Genomic DNA, 20,342 nt, shown 5'->3' on the forward strand with positions numbered 1-20,342 from the left:
AGCAGGACTGGTGGTGACTGCTTGGAAAGAGGACTGAGGCACATTATGATTCAAAACCAGGAGATTCTGAGTCAGTGTTGATTCTAAGTCTGTGATTCACTCAAGTGGGAGGCAGAAAGGCTTCTAAAACCCCACTGGCCCTCTTTTCCAAAACTCAAAGAAAAAAAGCACTTATTTATGGGGGAGGTCTTTACCAGACTGCCTAAGTTGCTGTAAGTCTGAAGTCAGCAGGGCAGAGAACTCTGAGGAGGAACCTGCACACCAAAGCCACTGATGTTACTCTTACTCTCAAAATCTACTCAGCACAGGCCTCCTGCAAATGCCAACACAGTAAAAGGTGCTGGTAAGCAGGGACTCCCTCCCCCTTCATCATTTGACTTGCCACGCACATCATTATTGAATAGCTCACTGGTATTTTGGTCGTTTCTCACCAAGATACCCTGACTCTGAACTCAGGTTGGCATGAGCTGTTTCCCAATGAAGAGATACCCTATCTACTCCCTAGATACACATTTCTGCACATGGAGTAAAGCAATGACAGAGTAGCTGAGAATCACCAGGGTGACAGTGGCCAGATGATGAGGGAGGAGAGGGCTGGGGCAGGCAGATGTAACTGGAATCTCAACTGGCTTGACTTTCCCAGGGTTTGAGCAAAGAGAGCACAAGGAAGTATTTATTTTCATCTGAAGGAGCCGTGTGCACCTAGATCTGACCTCACACTTCAGGGGACTCTTGCTGCTACTTTGTTTCATCTAGGTAAGAGATGTGTTCTGGTGGGAACAGGTAGCTGCAAAGCCTCTTTCTACAAGTCCCCTATTTCCTTCCTTATAAAGGGGGAAATCCTCCACCACTCATCGTGGGGGTGGCAGGTGGACACACAAGTAGATGGGTATTGTGTGCCACAAGCAATTTTTATGCAGGAAGGAAGGTTCTTTTCACATGCCCTGGAGAGAAATGACTATAAAGCAATCAAAGCCTACTTCAGTGGGAGAGGTTCCGTATAACATGCTGGTGATATTCCTTCAATTTTTTTGGTTGTTTTTATTTTTTTCTTTAAAGTCCATTGATCGTCACAAAAACCCAGGAAATGCAACTAAGGAGAAAACAAATGTCCAACCAAGGTCTAAGAACCCAGAGCTACGGAGGAGACGTGGCACTGGACTGCTGGGTGTTCAGGAGGGGGCAGGAGGGGCGGTCCTCACAGGCAGCTGGCCATGGGAAACACAGGAGGAAGGTGAGGCCGCCGGCAGGGCGGGATGGTTATGTTAACCGCTGCACAATGACGGCGTTGAGCAGGTTGGCTTCCTTAAGGGTCTGGTTCTCATCAGCCAGCTCTTTGTTCGGGAAGGTGGTCATGAGGACAAAGCTGGTGGCAGCCATGGCTGGCCGGGCATCCACGATGAAGAGTCGGATGTCACTGATCCTGGTGGAGGAGGGGTGAGTGAGGAGGTGGGTGAGCAGTGCCCTTCTCTGCAGCCCACAAACCCCACCCTGCAGAAGGCTGCACCACATCCCCCCAGTCCCCATCCTTCTCCAGAGTGGCCAAGGCTCTCCTTTGGAAGCCCATCGGATCAGGTCACTCCCTTGCCTAAAACCCTTCAGCGTTGCTCCCATTTTCTTTGGGAGAAACACCTACCTCCTTACTGTGGTCCCAAGGCCTGACCAATTTACACCACCCTCCTTCCCCTTGCTCTCCTTTCACTTCTTCATCACACCACGCTCCCTGCCTACATTTGGGTCCCTCTTTCTCGAGGCTCCTCTGCCTGATCCTTTTCCTGTAACCCTAATCAAGCCTCAAGCCCCAGCTCAAATGCTGCCTCCTTAGGGCAGCTGTCCCTCCAAGCCCCACCCCCTGATCTTGCTTTCATGGTACTGATCAAGTTTATAATCAAACAATTTTGGGATATGCTTAAGGTCTGTCTCTTCCTGTAGGCCATGAATTCCACAAGGGCAGCAAGTATTATGTCTTTTTTGTAAACCACTAAAAGTATTAGTGAGAAGAATTATAGAAGGTCAGCAACGCTTGAGTACCAGGAATCCCTACTCTAGACACTGCTTGTCCTGAACCTGGTGACCCGGAGAATGGAGTCACCTGAAACAGCTAGCCTTCTCCCCTAGAGCACTTAAACAGAAATTTCTTTCTACCTTCAACACTTAAAACGTATGCAATTCACAATTTGGCACATTCGAGGGCCTGGACACCCGTGACACAGTCTGAGACTTTCAGCAAACAGAGTCCTTTCACCCACCAGCTGGTAAGCACTTGGGATGGGCTGTCGACCTTGGGAAATGAGCAACACTCATACCGAAAGGCTGGAGTTACTGAATGAAATGAAACTGAGGCAAAGAACTCAGATCAGTGACATGAATTAATTCCCTTGAACGCAAAGCACCTGACAGTGCAGTGAACAGTTCCTACTGAACAAGAAATGTTTGAACAAAGATTCCAGGTGCTCCTGGGGCCTGTTTCACAACTTACCCGACATGTGAACCTTGTCAACACTCAAGGATTGTCAAGCCATTCATTGTGTCCCACATGTGGGTTTTGGTTCATCTGGCCTATGATTTATGAAATTTAGATACTGCTATTCTAGAAAAAGGAGCTGCCAAATATCTTTACTCAATCCTCCGCTGCTAATCAATCCATCACTCTGTTCCTCAGTTTCCCTATCTTTAAAAGGAGAGAGGCACATTTTGCTTTGACCCAGGCCTGATGGTCTGAGATAGTAGAGTAGGTATTTTAGAATGCTCAAATGCCAGATCTGGAAGAGGCCTTAACAGCCTCGTTGTTTTCAGAGGCCCCTTGTGAGAGAGAGGAGGAAGCTATGGGTGGGATGCTGGTACTGTGTGTCTCCTCTCCCCTCTATCAAACACAGCTGTTCAAATTTTATCTGTTCTATACTTGGGTTTTAGCATGAGATTTCCTTTGAACTAACAGTTTGATGGCTCAAAAATCCCTAAGGAATCCAATCCCTAATTTTAGAGGTGAGGAATGAGACCCACAGTAGGGAAGTGAGCAGTCAGTGGCCACATTTAATGGAAGTAGGGACCAAAGGCTTCAGACTTGAAAGCCTTCCCATCCCATTGCCTCCTTTGCGAAAAGCATGGCGTGCCTGCTGAGGTTAGAAGAAACAACAGCTCCCTGCTTCCTCCCATTTGTGGGAATCTCTGGGACCCTCCTAGAATAAGGCAGGCCAGACAACGTAAGGTACCTGTGGCTGTGATTAAATTTCTGCACCAGTCTCCCACCGTCGGCAAGCCGTATTTGGATGTTTGTGGTAGGCTGTGACTCGTCGATTGAGATGGAAGAGCTGGCTTTGGCTTCGTTTTCTGCTTGCTGGGCTGGAGAGCTGGTACTCAATACCTGAGGTGCAGTGCTGAGGAGAGAGGATCATGTCAGGACACTAACAGAAACACGGCCCCTAGCAGGAGGGAAATCTTGTCTCGGATTTTTACTATGCATTTGCTGCACCTGGCATTGTTTGGTGTTGCTGAAACCGGAGTAACTAAGACAGAATGCCTGCCCTCATGGAACTTACAGGTCCAGCAGAATTTGCCTCAAAATCAGAGTTGCTGCTAGCTCCCCTTCACTCCGAGTAATCTTGGGCAAGTTATTCAATGCCCTCTTCTTTGGTGTACTCATCTGAACAAGGGCTTAAAGGGAGAAAAGCTGCATACATGACAGCCTGGGGTGGGAGTGACCGGGACCTGAAGCTGGAGGGCCCAATAGACCAGGATGAGTTTTAGCCTCAATGAGAGAGGCTGAGGGGGAGGGGGCACTCCAAGTTTGCAGTGGAGGCAGGCTTGACACAGTCTGGCAGTGGCTGATGAGTCTAGATTCTTTGTGATGAAATTTTTCAGGCCTGCATTCCCTACTGCAACCTTACTCATGTGTGTATTTCATACTCGTGTGTCAACTATGAGAAAAGGGGGATGAGGTGGGATTTCCCGCAGGCCAACTAAGTGCCCGGCACCACAGGGATTGATTATACATTATGAACAAGACATGGTGTCTACTGCAGTGTTTAGAGCTTATAGATGGACTGAGGCTGGAATTCACCCACTAGCTCTGTGGTGTTGAGCAAGTTACTTAAGCTCCCTTAGTTCCAACAAGGGTAGTAACAAGCATCTTTAACAAAGGTTAAGGCTACCAGTCTTGCTCAGTTTTTGTGGGGATTTAAGGGGAGAATCAAATAAAGCACTCAGGGAGTTATATGTCCACAAAATGTACATATAACTCCCAATTCTCCACAACCATTTAGAAACTTTGTCTCTCTCCTGTAAACCACCATATACCTCATTCTCAGCCTTTCTCTCAGCAGATGCCCTGGCCTAGGCCTTTGCAGAGGAGGGGCATACCAAGATTTAATTAGAGATGCTCGCTGTAATGTTGTTCATAACACTGGCAGCTGCCTAAATGTTTAACAGCAGGGACTGGTTCAATTATAGCATATACACAGGACAGAAAATTATATTAGCATTAGAAGTAATATTATAGAAATACATCTACTGATATGGAACAACAGCTATACCATATGGATTAGGCAAAACAGGTTTACACACACGCTATACATATAAAACTAGAAGGATAACTCCAAGATACTAACTGGATATACCTGGGAGTTAGGGTTAGGAACAGTTTTTATTCTTTATCTGCATTTTCTATTTTTTTTTTAAAGGTAAACATTTTATTTTAGTGTTCTACAAAGCTCACCATAGCTGACAGGGAAGCTACAGATAGACCACCCTGAGAACAGCTGTCCTGGACTAACACAGGGACCCTAAGGTGGTAGGTGAAACGATGAGAACTATGTGGGTTCTGGTAAATTACAATCTGTTGGTGTCTAATGTCTTGAGCTATTACCCTTGCCCCTGATGAGGCATGATGGCCGACAAGGGAGGTAGGGAATTTTAGGAGAGGGCCAGTTGGCAGCTCAAAGAGCATAGCTGCTGACAGACCACACTCTGATCCCTACTGAAGAGGGTGAGATGAGCAAGGGCAGTGGAAGAGCTGCCAGATCTAGGTTACAGAAGGGATCTTGTTATGCAGAAGGAGTGTGGGAAGGAATGCCAATCAGAAGGCCTGGGTTCCAGTCCCGGCTCCAACATATACCAGTCATGTACCCAAAGGTAACCCTTAAAGTCCAAGAGCCGCAGCTTTCCTTTTGTAAAATAAGGACTATACTATGCTCTGAGTGACTCCCATGTGCACTCAGTTCCCGCTGAAGAATATTGGTCATGTGACCTCATGATCATGGTCAAAAGTGAGTGGGCCCCTGAGAGAAGGCAGTCTGCCTACAGGCTGGTCAAGGGTCTGGTGGGGAAACTGCCTATCAGAGGCAACAGTGACTACCAATTAACCAGATCCCATCAGGGGTCTGAATGCAAGATGGAGGCCATGGCAGAGGACACAAAGCAGAAAAAGTCACAGGAAGGGACAGAGTTTGAGTAACAAGAAGGACCACAGAAGAGATAAGAGCTACCATAATGGTGGATCAGCAACCTGCACTGGGCAACAGTATCTTTGAGCTTCTTTGGATCCTGAACAATGCTGCTGCAGGGCTTGCTGGGAGGAGAGTCCAGGATTCCTTATTCTCTCTGAATTCCCATTTCTGGTGACCTGAATAGGTGTGTCTGTTTTAGCTTGAAGCTATCAAGGTTGGCCCTGCCCTGAACACCTTAAATTACTGTGTCAAAGCAGCAATGTGTTACCCTTACCTCTCACACTGACTGCTCACTGTGAGGCTGTGCTCTATGTACTCCTTGTAACAATAATCAAGGAGGTAAGGCCTCTCATTAGTCCCATTTTATAACTGGGCAAACTGGACATACAGTCCAAGGTCATGTGGCTAGAAAGGGAAGATTTAAACCGAGGTCTATCAACATTAAAGCCCACGTTCTCCATAATCCTTCTCCCATAAAAATAAAGTGTGAAGTACTTTGTAAAGAGTAAATATTTATACAAAGTGAGCAATACACAGGGTTTGCTGAGCCTGACAGGCAGTTCCACTCCCACCTGTGCAGCTCCTTACCTGCCCAGTTTCTGACCCTCGCCAGTGAAGGCTTTGAAGGCTCCTTTGGGCTTCACAAAGTCCTCATCTCGATGGTCCTCCATGTCCAAATTCACCTGCCCACCATGAGCTAACCTCCGTAGCTCTGCTGGCACCTCCCTGTGGGAGAAAAGGCAATGCTGGGGCCCACACAGAGCAGGATGGGAATGACAGTGATGGGTAAATGAATAAACTTTTCAGTTCCAACTGTGAGAATTGCTGGGTCTCCACGGAAAGCTGGCTACTCTAGTGGCTACCTGTTTGCCTCCCCTTCTCTCTTGTCTGCTCAAAGGCACAGGAGGGACCTGTATTTATTTGGTCACTTGGCTTTGCTCAAGATCCAAAGGGAAAAAACAGACACAGAAGGTTTTTGGTACAGATCTGTGAATCTGTACCTCAACTGTGCTAAATCTGCTTATAAATGTTTATTTCTTAAATAGTAAACATTTGGATCAGCCTCTTCTTTCCCATCTACCATCTTACTCACTAACAAGGAACCTAGAGGAGGGTTTTTCTGCTCACCCTCTACGGATGGACTCCAGAAACTGGGCATTAGATGGGTCTTGGTAGCTTCTGAGTTCGCCATTGTCCAGGCTGAATCCACTCTTCCAGAGCTTCAACACTATATGAACCTGTGAAAACAGGAGGTAAGCAGTCCACCCACTGTTAGGAACCTCACAAGCACATCATTGTAAACCTGCAAGTTAGCAGCTTTTACTATTTTACTGTGCCATTATTAAAACACAGACAAATACAAACACATGCATGAGGAAATCGACCAATCGACCAAGTAAGTATTAAACTAAAATAAGATAGTATGGGACAGGTTAAGAGATTGGGCGTTGATTTAAGCAGACCTGGGTCTGTGCCTTACTTTTGCCAATCGCTAGCTCAGTGGCTCTGAGCAGGTAACTCAGAAGCTGTGGCTTTCCTCATCAGTAGGGATGCCAGTGTGCGTGGCATGTAGCTTGTGCTCTACTAAATTACCTACGGACTGTTTTGCAGTCATTAACAATATCTACGACTCCATGTACGTATTCACAGAAAAGGGTCTAGAAGGCTAAAAACCAACACGTTAGTAGCTGCTGCCTCAGGTGGATAGGGATTTCTATTTTCTTCTTCCTTAGCTTTTATTTTGGGATAAATCCCAAAATGATTAAAAAACAAATACATTATGGAAACTAATGGTGACAAGGCTATATGAAAAAGTTTATGGCATTAGTATTAAATTAAAACCACCTCAAAATTGTTTATATAGTATGATTACTCTTACTGGAGGGGGGACCCTTACATATAGGGACTGGATAATTAATAGTAAGGAAATTTTCATAAAAAGTTGCATTTCGCCCAGCAGGGCGTGGCTCAGCGGTTGAGCATCGACCTAGGATCCAGGCGATCAGGGTTCGATTCCCAGTCAGGGCACATGCCCAGAGTGCGGGCCTGATCCCTAGTCGGGGGCGTGCAGGAGGCAGCCGATCAATGACTCTCTCATCATTGATGTTTCTATCTCTCCCTCTCTCCCTCTCCTTTCCTCTCTCTGAAATCAATAAAGATATATTAAAAAAAAAGAAAAAAAAAGTTGCATTTCAGGTCTCTTTGGGTGGTCTGGAGAACAAATTATTTAGCTGTGCTTATCCCACCAGACAACTCTGGATATACTGCCCCTTTGCCTGAGATCCATGGAGTGCTAGTAAACTCCTTTATTTGTCCATCCCCTCTGCCTACCCCTTCTTATGAGCCCCCTTCCCAGCTAGATGAGAGCTACCTTTGATTCTCAGGTAAGCCTCTCTGTTCATGGGCCACAGCAAGGGCACTGGCTCTTCCCTTTCAGAGGCTGCTGGTTCATGCATACCATGTGACCAATCCCTTCCGAAAAATGGCAGAACAGTTCACAAGCTTCCTAAAGAAGGAAGATGAACACTCACATCTTGACCCGAATGCCGCCTCCTTTCTCCTGCCACATAGGCAGACTCTTCTTCTGGTGCTGCCCCAAGGCGGTAGCCACCCCCAGCAAATGGCTATAAAAGACAAAATCACACACACTTGAGGAGTGGGTCAGTGGGGGTGGGGTTACTCAGGTACAATGATTATTAAAAGCTCCTTAAGTACTAGATTCACTCTCTCTGGGTATCAACCTCAGAATTAAAGGCCCAGGCAGAGTTGCAGGGCCATCTACCTGCATGGCCATTAAGTGGCCAGGAATAGGGTGAGAACTGGAAGAAGGGAATGTTGCTTGGCTAAAGGGAACAGTTGCTCCTACTTCTAATCATGGCCACCCAGAAATTTGTGAAAAGGACAACACTGAAGAATTTTTTATTTCCCCGAAGAGACGGAAACCCTGACTTTATATAAAACAGGTGGCTATTAATTCAATTAAAACAAAATAAAGCAAAACACTGAGTAAGTCAAACTGAATAGGCCACATAAAATGTGTTGAAACCCAACCCGGATCACAGGTCACAGGCTTGAAAACACTGCTGCAAGTCTTGATTTCATGTTAAAGGGTGGAGAAGCTGTGCTGCTCTTCTGCGTATGAGAGTAAGTGAGCAAATGAAAAACCTAACAAAAATTCAGTCACCATTGGGGTGAGGAGAGCCTCCTTCTCCTGCTATGGGACCTGAGTTCTTTGGACAGAGACAACAACCTTCTATGCTCACTCTTTGTTTACTGGTCTCTCCAGGGCTCTTGGTCACTCGCTCCACAGCTACAGCTCCATGTTCCTTGGCACCTTTAAATAGATCATCCACCAGCTCGTTGGGACTTTTCTTCCTGGGAGGGCCAACAATCTGTTGTCCACTTCTCTCTGAGCCTCCAGCATAAAACCTGTGCAGAAAATACACATCTAACACCAAACACACTTAGAAAACACAAATAGAGCATGTGCCAGGCTCTGGGATAGGTGCTGGGCACACTGAAGCAAAGGGTACTATGTCCATCTTTAAGGAACTTACTGTCTAACTGGGGACATGTGTAAGGAGGCAGGCAGGCATAATGCAGTGTGAGCAGCAACAGAGGTCAGTATAAGGGGTGCTCTGGGAACACTGAGCTGGGAAGGACAGTCAAGGCTTCCTAAGAAGGACGTCTTCTAGCTGAGTCTTGAGGATGAGGGTGAGTTGATCAGGTGAAGAAATCAGGGAAGGGCATTCCAGGCATGCATGGCAGCACGTCGGCTCCAGAGTCCCAACTGGCAATTATCATCTGGTGGCCAGCACCTCTCCAGAGCATAGCAACTATGGTCATGGTCAGAAGCAGCTACCACTAGCAGCTCTGGGTTAATGGTGACAATGGCATGGTTAGTACAGGCAGCGAGGCTCCAGTGTTGGCTCTGCTGCTGAGTAACCCTGGGTAAGCCAGCACACTGCTGTGTATCTTACTTTCTTTGTCTCTGAAATGGGAGGGAAGAACCACATGCCCTACCTACCTGCTCCTTAAGTCAGGGCCATGAGGTTCAAATCAGCAGATGTATGCAAAAGAACAAGCACAGAGTAATGCACACATGTAAGGTGGTGTGATATAGCACCAAGAGCTCACCCAAGCCTTACCTCATCCTGCTATTCTTGTGACCTATACCGGGGGCACTGAGGCGAGGGTACTGGAAAAGGCCAGGGATGCTCAAAAACAAGCCTCAAGACACCCACGTTGAGTTTTGCAATGGGGCCAAGCATGGCTTGAGATTAAGTTAGCACTTTTTTACCTGGGTCTGAAAACCAGGAGTCAGGTAGTTTGCCTAGCTGCCTCCTTATTATTTCTATTCACAGCTAAGTCAATAGCATGTCCATGGGTAGGGGGAATTAAGAACCTATGAAAATTAGTCTCAGCCTTTCATTTCCTGATGTTCCCTAGGGAATGCAAGGCAAAGCCATAGGCTTTCGAAAGAATACTACCACCAGTGTCATCAGGTCTGAAATGTTGAGGGGCAGAGGAAGTAATCAGGATGTCAAATAAAGAAAAGTCAATGCCTGGCAGATGTGACAGGATGGGAGGAGGAGTAGAAGGAGGTCATTTAGGAGCTGGACATTCACATACTTGATGACACTGCCTGTCACTCAAGGAGTGTAAAACCCTGAAATTAACATTTATTTCTGAACCTTGAGTATATTTAAGAAGGCTCAGAGGCAATGTAAAGTGTATACAGATGAAATCAGAAAATAGAACACATGTGATTTCTCAGCCCACTTCCCAAAGAGTGACCATGATGAGTTAATTGTATTTCCATAATGGTTATTACACAGTGTTCCTTAGGAATGTCTGACAGACCAAGGCAGAGTCCACAAAGAAGCAAAACCCATGAAACGAGGCTGCAGCCAGTACATTCTTGCTCATTCCAGGTAGATGAATTTCTGCTCAATGGACTATCAGGTCTTTTTTAAGGCATCTCCAAGCCTTGCCTTATTTGCTAGGGCCTGTGATCAAGTGCCTTAAAAACATTAATGTCCATGACCTGGTATTTTTATTTCTAGACATGATTCTAAGAAAATAATATGAAACATAGTCAAAGATTAACAGACAGATATGTTCACAGCACTGATATTTACAGTGGTAAAAAATGAAACAATCTAAATGTCAGACATCCCGTATGATGGATTATTATAGTCATTGAAAACACATATGAAGAATTTTAATGACATGAAGAAGTGTTTAAGATGTAGCAGTAACCCAACAAAAGCAAAAAACAAAATTATCTGACTGTTACAGTGTAAATTACAATATAAAACAAAGTATATTTATACACAGAACCAAAACTAAGTGGAAATACACCAAAATACTAATGTAGTTACCAAATGGTAGATGAGTGTTATATATTTTTCATTACACTATTCTGTATTTTCTACAACGTATACTAATTTCATTATAACATTCCTAAAAGTTAAAAACAAACAGTATGTATGTGTGTATAGTGGGGGAACATACATTCAGAAGCCTTTTATTCTGTTTATTATGTGATATATTGCCTTTTTAAAAATAATTTTTATTGATTTTTTAGAGGGAGAGGGAAGGAAAGGGAGAGAGACAAACATCGATGTGAGAATGGAACATTAATCAGCTGCCTCCTGCACATCCCCTACCAGGGATGGAGCCTGCTACCTGGGCATGTACCCTGAAGGGGAACTGAACCAGCAATCTTTGGTGCATGGAACGATGCCCAACTGAGTCACACCAGCCAGGGTTGTGTTGTATTGCTTTTTTAATTAAAAAGAAAACGCTGGAAATACACCAAAAATATTGATACCTGGTTATCTCTGGGTTGTGATATAAAGGACTTTTTTTCTTTTTTATTGATGTTTCCCTTCCCATAACCTTCTTCAATAAATACATACTATTTTAACAATTAAAAACAAAAATAAACCCAGAATACACCAAAATAAAAGCAGTAGTAACAAGGGACAGGGATTACTTCAAAGCTATCTCTCGGAGGAGGGGGGGAAGCTATTTCTACTATGTGTGTGACTAGTCGCCAGTAGTAATAGCTAATGATAACCAAACACGTTTATCCTTCTAGATGATTTACACATTACCATGATTTACACATTATCAAGGACTTTCCTGTGGACTGTGCTCCCCCATGAAGACTCACCTCTGGCCCTCCTCCTCCTCCTCCTCTTCATCTTGGTCATGAATGAGGTCTTTGAAGGATGTTACCCTGTTATCGCTGGAGATGCAGAAAAGAGCAAAGTGATCTCAGGGGAGTTCAAGAAAGGTATCCCCCATCACCAGCTGCTAAGGAGTTGAGGACACTGGGGTTAGATTTTTTTGGTGGGGCAGGAAGAGGATCTTTGTGGAAGAGGGTTAACCTCTCTAAGTTTGTAAGTAAAATAATGTGGCATTTATTTCTTCAAGGTCACACAGGGCTGAGAATAAGTTAGAAAGGGGGGGAATGAGATGGGGCCTGTACTATTTTAAAAACTTACTAATGAATTGCTATTTTCATCATTTACTTTTTTTTTTTAAAATATATATTTTTATTGATTTCAGAGAGAGGAAAGGAGAGGGAGAGAGAGAGAGATAGAAACATCAATGATGACAGAGTCATTGATCGGCTGCAGCCCGCAACCTGGGCATGTGCCCTGACCGGGAATCGAACCCTGATCCCCTGGATCCTAGGTCGACGCTTAACCACTGAGCCACGCCCGGCCAGGCATCATTTACTTTTTAAATACTGAGGGAATGCCTGTGCTAGGCACTCAACTAGGTGGTAGATCTATAAAAATGAACACACACAGTTCTTACCCTTGAGTTGCTTACAGCCTAGTGGCACTTTGGCCAGGAAACCATCATTAAATATTACGTAACAGGGGCTATGACAGAGGAAAACACATGGGACATGTGAGCGCAGAACCATGTTCTGAGGGGGGATGGGGGACATCAGGAAAGGTTTCCCAGAAAAATGCAACATTTGGACTGAGTGCTGAAGAACTGATGGACTGTCAGTCAGTTGGATAAAGGGTGGTGGGGCTGGCGGGGCAAAGGAACCAGCAGGGCACTAAAGGAAAAAAGTATATGCACAGACATGAGCAAGAGTAACACATTAGAGGAAGGAAAAGCTGTCAAGATGTAGAAATGACATGAAGAGGCAAGGAGGCCTCTGCCTGCTTCTCATGTAGGTTAGTCAAGAAGTATTTGTTAGTGTTTAGGAAAAAAAAGAGTTGTCTGGGGTGTGGTAGAGAGGCACACTAAAAATGGGTGTGAGAAGGGTTAACTCCCTCCTCTGACATTGTCTTACACTGCCACTTTTTTTCTGGTTTAGATTTGTCATTAAGGGACAGTCTTAGTTTTACAAGGATCGTAAGACACACATCTTATAAAAACATTTTCTGTATTTCTAAGGAGAAAATAGTAGCGTTCCTATGATATGGGGACAAGAGGATAATACAGACTTAGTGAGGCTGGACAGAGAAGGAACAGTTGTTTTCTAGGAAGAAAGCTCCAGTTTGGTCTTAAAGATTTATTTCAAGGATACGAGTAGGGTACAGAACAGGCTTTGAGGTTCCATCAACTAGAAGTGGGAGGACAAAGACCACTTGATGAGGCAAATACATTCCCTGTCTGAGTTAGCTGAAGGCAACCTCCTGGGCATTCCTTGATGCTCTATGACATGGTTAAAAAGAAATAAATACGAATAAAAAATCCTGTCTCTCTGTTGTTAAACACCTTCAAATACACAGGTGTACACTTGCTTTAGCAAACCACTTGCTCCGGCTATGGGTTTGATTTTCCCCCCAAAAGTTCTTATACCTAGACTCTGACAGTACCTAACACAGACTCTGGTGTCCACATACCTGGGCCTGATCCCAGCTCAGTCTCCTACCGTAGGATCTTGGGCATACTAATAAAGTTTCTAAGCCTTCATTTTCTCATGTGAAAATTGAGACAATCACAGTACCAACCTCATAGGCTTTCTGTGAACAGCCGGGGTACTGATGCATAATGTAGCACATTTCAAGTACTAGTCTTGAGCAGTGGTTCTCAAAGTGTTGGTCCTTGGACTGGAGTATCCGCATTACCTGTGAAACTGTGAGAAACGCAAATCCTCAGGCCCCACCTCAGACCTCTTCAAACAGAAACTATGGAGGAGTGTCTAGCAATCTGCTTTTAAGAAGCCCTCCAAGTAATTCACATGCATGCTCAAGTTTGAGAACCACTGCTCTGAGTTACCTTATTGGTATGGATGTCTTGGGGACACTGCCAATTTCAGAATATTTTGTCTATGTCTTCCACAAAGTGGCAAAATGTCTCAGAAATCTCAATTTTTCAGCACCAAAACTATCTCCCAGGCTGCCGGGGCACCCTGAAGTGGCACAAAAGTCCTCTGTCAGATCACATTTTCTGCCAATATGGAAACCACTAGTCACACGTGGCTACTGAACATGTGAAATGTAGTTAAGTACAAATATTTAATAATTTAAACAGCCACAGGAGGCTAGTGGCTACCATATTGGACAGTATAGTTTTAGATCAGACAACAGTAGTCCCTGAAATTCTCAAAAAGTACAGTTTTGTTAGAAGAAGAAAAAAAAAAAGGAACTAACTGCTACCTGTTGGCTGACCCTGTGCTATAGGTACAGGGCTGGGAGGTGCTGAACACAGAAGTAGAAGTAGCTCTGGATTTAGACAGACTTGGGCTTGACTCTGGCATAACAGCAAATGTGAGTTACTCAACCTTTCTAAGACTCAGCATCTTGACCTGTGAAATGGTGAGCACCCTAACTACTTCCACAGCTATTCAGATAAGAAGAGAGCATAGGTGAGACTATCTGGTAGAGTTAGACAGATGTGGGCGCTCCTGAAATACTAACCCGACCACTTCTTAGAACTTATAATTTACTTAGTGAGAAAAAATTAAGTTAAATATGAGGAGAAGAGTTCATGACAACACAGTAGAGATGTCACCAAGAGAACAAGGAGGATATGGGTCAAAGAAGTGACTGAATTAGAGTTGTGACTGGAGTTCTGAGGAATAGAACTATGGCATGCTGCCTATGGGTTGGGGATAACATGCTCAACAGGGAAGGTGGGGATGGAGCTAACCCAGAGGAAGCGTGAGATCTGGACAGGAAGAAAGCAAGAGCAGGCATGCCCAGGCCAGTGAGAGGCTCAAACAAAGGCAGAACAAAAATAAGGCAAAACTGAGACCCAAAGAAATCAGTCTGGTAAATGAGAAAAAGGGGTTAAGGTTAGGATGGCAGGTTCATGGCAAACTCTGGAGAAGCCTCCATGTCAACAAGGAGAGGCAGTACATCATTCTGGCTGAAAGCTGAATGCTGTAATCAGAAACAGATCTGCATTTAAATCCTTGTTTTATTAGCTGTGTGGTCTTGGGAGGGTGCCCTGCTTCAGTGTAATTCCCATTTGACAAGTGAGAAAAACAGAGGGACTGAGATGTTAAGTAACCTGCCCAAGGTCACAAATCTCCAGCGACAGAGCTGAGATCTGAACTTAAGCAGTGTCTAAAGTGGGAACAACAAAGTACCCACCTCAGAGGGCTGCAGTGAGGACTAAAGAAAGATATATGTAAAGATTTAACCCAGTGCCCGACACTTAGCAAGTGCTCAATAAACGACAACTGTTACTATGGAGGGATTTAGACTTTCTCCTATAGCAATGACTAACTTTTTTATGCCCTGCAGACCTCTGAGAAACTGACAAATGCTACGGATTTCCTCGAGAGAAAAGATAAAACATACAAACAAATTTTTGCCTACAATTTCAGGTCATTCATGAACCATCTCGCATTCATTCCATAGATTTATCCGAAGGATTCAGAGCCTCCCCACTAAGAACGCTTCTTCTAGAGTCAAAGAAGTAACTTACTAATTGTTCATGAAACATGCAGTGACAACATGAAAGGTATCTGAGAAGATGATAGTGGGGCATGGGCAAAGCCCAGAGGAAGGCTAAGTGTCCTACAACAGTCAGGCAAACAGGACTGGGGATGGGGAGAAGCAGGCTCCACACAGAATTCCTTTGAGGTGCCAGCATAAACTTGGCTTCCGAGGATGTAGTCAGCATTTTCCTTCTGGACAAGAACAATGCAACAAACTGTGCCCTCCCTCTCCCTCAGTGACAAGTCTGAGGCTTAACCAAAGCAACAAAGCAAGGCCTTTAGATCTGCATGTGTCAGTCTTTTACTCTCCTAAATCCTCGATTCTTTTACTTTTATGTCTATGTTTAAAATATGTGTACTTGTTGTGAAATGACAGGGAACACACACAAAAAAATGGGGAACATGAGAATGGATGCTAATGATAATAAAATGGCAATAATAGCAGCTAACATTTATTGTGTTCAAAATGCTTTGTAAGTATTAACTAATTTAATCTCCTGTTTGGTAGGCACTACTACCATTCCCATTTGACAAGTGAGAAAAACAGAGGGACTGAGATGTTAAGTAACCTGCCCAAGGTCACAAATCTCCAGGGACAGAGCTGGGATTTGGACCTAAGCAGTCAGACTCTTGACCTATGCTCTATTAAACCACCCTCTTAATAGGACTTTGGGACTACTAGAGAAGACAGATGTGAATATGTGGCTGACATTATAGGCTAACTTTCAACTTTTCCCACTCTGTATTACTGACACGCCAACCCCCACCAGTAACCTGAAAGAGTCACACCCCAGGAAATCAGCTGTCTCTACCAGCAGCTGTAAGAAGAGCCCTCATCCTAATAACCCGGTAGTAACATCCAGATGTGCCATTAAGGACATCTCACAGGTTAGTCCCTATGAATAATTAAAGATCAGTTGCCTACAACCTTTTTCCTCTGGAAATGGGAGGTAGGGAAAGAAGTTAAGGAAGCAATGAGATTTGGGGTTAGTGTTCCTTTAAACGGAGGAAATGTGCCCTGGCCGGTGTGGCTCAGTGGTTAGTGCCGGCCCACACACTGATGAGATGTGGGTCTGATACCCAGTCTGGGCACGTACCTGGGTTGGTTACAGGTTCAGCCCTGGCCCTGGTCGGGGTGCATGTGGGAGGCAACCAATGGATGTCTCCCCCCCCCCCCCCCCAACAGATCAATGGAAAAAAAATCCTTAGGTGAGGATCAGCAAAATATAACTAACTAACTAACTAACTAAATAGGGGAGGAAATGTGATTAAAGGCTCAGAAACACAATTAGCAACTTCACTGGCAAAGAAACATTGTATCTATACTCTGGGATTGAAGTCAAACCCAAGTAAGTTTTTCTGGTAAACACACGCCAGAGAATAGAGGCAAATCAAGCTAGAGCAGAGAGAGAAGCTGCAGGTCAGACACTTCTGTAGGAAGAAGTCTCGCCTGTCTCCTAGAAGATCAGCACTGTCTCACTGCAGATCACAGCAGAGATCTGCCCTAGGAACCTTGGAGTCAAGGTGGCTGGGGCAGGGGATGCAAACAGGATTATAAAGATTAATAACAGTTCACCTAATAAGATAAGGTCTCTGTAATCTACTTGGGAAAGGATGGGTTATGCAGGTTTATTTTCTCTAAGACTTCTTAATAGGGTAATGGGCACCCTAAAATGTCAAAAAACAAACCCTCCCCCCCAAAAAAACCACAAAACAACAAAACCCCTTCTAACGTCTGATCTTTTATATCTACAGCACTCCTGGAAGGAAGTCCTTCAGTTTCTACTGAAAACCTCCAGAGATGGAGAGGCCACTCCTCAGTTTTCATAAATAAAAGACCTTCAAACTCTTAAAAGTAGGTTCTGTGGTTTCTCCCAGGATTAGACCATAAACCACACTCACGTAAGATTCCCCACCTGAGAGCCTTATACATATCTCTACAGGAAAGGAAGTCAGATCAAACAGGTTGGACTGGGGGAAGGCAGGCTCCACAAGAAATTACCTTAAGGTGCTAGCATAAACTTGGCTTCTAATAATGCCACCAGAGTTTTCCTCTGGACAAAGAACTATGACCCACCAGTCAGTCTAACTTTCTCACTCAAACCCACTGGTCTGTATCCCCAGGCCTGAACCCTCTGTCAAGTTAGGAAACAGCTCCTCATCACTGCTGGAAGCACACCCATATAGCAATAATTGAAATTGACCCTTACCTGGGGGCTGTGCCTCTGGACACTGAACTGGGGGTTGCCTGTGAAATGGTCACAATGTCTTCGTCCCCTCCATCCTCATAAAAGCTTGCTAAGGCGATCTGAAACAGAGATAGTAACCTGGGATCCTTAAACAGGCTTTCATCTAACACGTATCTCCTTTGAGTAAAAAGGAGCAAAGACACAAAGACATGGCCCACACTTACAAATAGGTCTGTATCTGGAGGCCTAGAAAATTAAACCAACTATTAGTCTTCACATTACCTCAAACAAATTCCACCTACTGTGGGGGGGGAATAAAAGCCCAGAAGGAAGGCTGGGATGGAGAAACTCCTCATTCTCATCTTACTAAAAAATATCATTTAGCAAAAGCAGTGTACATTTATTGAACATTTATTTATGTGCCATATTGAGAGTAACTGTACATGTGTTAACTCATTTCATTCTCAATGAACCCTGTGTAATTATAACTATTATCCTCTCATTTTACAGTTGATATAGAAGTACTGAGAAATTAAGAAAACTGCCTACAGTTGCCTGAGTTCCATCCCGGGCAGTGTGCTCAGGCCCTTATTCTCAGCTCTTATGTGATAACCAGGAGTCAGGAACTGTGAGGCCAGTCCAGATTACTACTTCTACTTTCTCTCTAAGGCCCAGTTTCCTAATCTGTGCAATGGGGACACCTGTCCCACCAAACCTGCACAATGGATGAGAAGATCCTTTAATATTTATGCATAGTCATGTCTTAACTTTATATTCAAGGAATATGGAAGTCTTCTGGCCATTCATGATTGTTTCTCTCATCCGCTCAATGGGCAGGCATTTACTAATCACTTACTTGCACAAAGAAATAAAAGCACCGAGATCTACAGAGATGAAAAAGACGTGGCTCCTGTTCTCAGTGTCACCAGCCTTATAAGAGGCAGTGAGCTGTTCTGGGACATATCAGCCTATTAGGAATACTGTGCTTTCATGGGATATAACATAACCTGCCTGCTGCAGGCAGTATGCCTTTGCAGGTAGTATGCCAGGAGAAAGTGTGCTGCCAGGGGATTTGCATTAGGTTGGCACTGAGGGGTGGCTATATTCAAGTCCTGGCCTGGCAGGGCAAGTCATGCCACAAGCATGAGCCTGTTTCCCCACCTATAGCGGGAGGAGACTGGGATTGATGACGTGCCAGTTGTATCACTGTGAGCCTCTAAGTCTTTCAGGCAGAAGCTGCATTCTGTGTTTCTGCCCTGCTCAATGGCTTCATTCACACTGTGTGTCTGCAGAAGTGTGATGCTTTATCTCTGGAAGCAATTTAAATGGTGGAGTCAGCAGATCCAATTCAAATCTCAACTTCACTACTTACTGGCTGTGTAGCCTTGGGCATGTCACATACCCTCTGACCTTCCAATTCCTCATCGATACAACGACGCTGGTCTCCTTTACCTCAGTGTTGCCAGAATTAAACAAATCATCATATGTAAAGTGCCAGGTATATGGTGGTTAAGAGTTTGGGCTTTGTAATCAGACATCACTGAGTTCTAATGTTCTCTCTTCCACCTGGTAGTTAGCGAGGCCTTGAACAAGTAAGTAACTTAACCTCCCTACACCTTAGCTGCAAAATGCAAAATTTAAATGACTTAAGACAAGTAAAGCAGTTAAAACAGCATCTGGCTCATGGTAGGTGCTCAATAAACACTAATCCTCCTCTACCTAAGATGTATGCTGGCCAGGAACATTTACACAATTCTTTCTACAATTTCTGAATACCTATTACGTGCCCGGCGTTGTTCCAGGCACGGGTGATTATACAGCTTACAAAAGTCCCTGCCTCGCGTGGCTCGTCTTAATGTCTTAATAAGTATTTATGACTATTTAATACGTGCCAGTGAACTAGACAATCTCCACGAGACTCCCATTTTAGAGACAAGGTAACTAATAAAGATAAACACACTCCAACCTTGCGCCACCTCCCCAGATGTAGTTTCTCCCAGCAGTGAGGTAGGAGGGGGCGTGGACCAAATCCTTGGCCCGGCTTCTCCCTCCACCTGCGGTCGGGCTAAGGAAATGGAAGTAAACGACCACCTCGTCCCCGGGGCGGGTCGTTCGGGCCGGGCCCCGTTCGAGGCTCGGCGCGGCCGCCACGCCCCCAGGCTCCCCGTCCCCACGAGGGTTGCTGCAGTGCCCAAAGCTCGCCGGCCCAGCGAACCCGAGAGGCAGGAGGGGAAACGGAGGCCGGGCAGAGCACGGCGGGGCTGGGGCTGGCCCGCGTTTTCCCACGACCGAGGCGAGCTGGCAACGCTTGGCGAGCGGCCACAGGCCCCTGAGGCCTGCGTCGGGCCGCGGCCCGGCGGGATGACGGTGCGCTTCGGCCACCGCCGGCCTGACGTGCGAGGCGCCCGCGCCCCGCCGCCCCCGGCCTGCCCGACGCAGCATGCCTCGCGGCGCTACCTGCAGATCCCAGCCGGCCGACTCCAGGAAGAAGCGAGCCCGGTCCTCCTCGGTACCCGTCACCGCCACGAACTCCCTCAGCGACTCCTGCCTGTCCGCCATCTTCGCCCAGTGTGCCGCCCAAACCGCTCCGGCCGTCGCTGCACGGCCTCAGCCTCGCCGCTGCGTTCCGCCCGGGGGTGGACCCTGCCCGGCCGAGCGGCACCCGCCCGCAGGCCCCGCCCCACGCGGTGCTTCACGCAAAGCCCTCCGTGCGGGAAACGCCGCAGCTCTGCGCCCTCTGGCGGCCGCAGCGCAGGGCCGCAGCCGAACGGCGGGAGTTGG

The 20,342-nt window shown here is 45.7% G+C and overlaps 1 protein-coding gene across 1 annotated transcript; it reads right to left on the bottom strand.

The window, feature by feature from the left end:
• Window positions 1-1,021: 1,021 nt before the first annotated feature.
• On the bottom strand, window positions 1,022-20,238 carry NSFL1C (NSFL1 cofactor). The gene is made up of 9 exons (XM_081149707.1): window positions 20,019-20,238; window positions 17,583-17,680; window positions 11,626-11,700; window positions 8,708-8,873; window positions 7,976-8,068; window positions 6,573-6,682; window positions 6,033-6,170; window positions 3,213-3,377; window positions 1,022-1,423 (listed from the first exon to the last, which is right to left on the bottom strand). Exons 1-9 carry the CDS (start codon window positions 20,118-20,120, stop codon window positions 1,261-1,263), a joined length of 1,110 nt encoding a protein of 369 aa, XP_081005833.1. The 5' UTR covers window positions 20,121-20,238; the 3' UTR covers window positions 1,022-1,260.
• Between the last annotated feature and the right edge of the window lie 104 nt (window positions 20,239-20,342).

Source organism: Miniopterus schreibersii (assembly GCF_964146895.1).
Source record: "Miniopterus schreibersii genome assembly, chromosome: 10".
In the NCBI taxonomy this organism is placed as follows: domain Eukaryota; kingdom Metazoa; phylum Chordata; class Mammalia; order Chiroptera; family Miniopteridae; genus Miniopterus; species Miniopterus schreibersii.

What these genes read in the sequence shown, in the direction of transcription:
- NSFL1C (XM_081149707.1), bottom strand. Translation starts at nt 20,120, where the DNA reads ATGGCGGACAGGCAGGAGTCGCTGAGGGAGTTCGTGGCGGTGACGGGT. An exon ending in GGCGGCATTCGGGTCAAGAT is followed by an intron (nt 6,683 to 7,975) that starts GTGAGTGTTCAT and finishes CTGTTTTCACAG; the next exon opens with GTTCATATAGTGTTGAAGCT. An exon ending in AAATTTAATCACAGCCACAG is followed by an intron (nt 1,424 to 3,212) that starts GTACCTTACGTT and finishes CTCCTCCACCAG; the next exon opens with GATCAGTGACATCCGACTCT.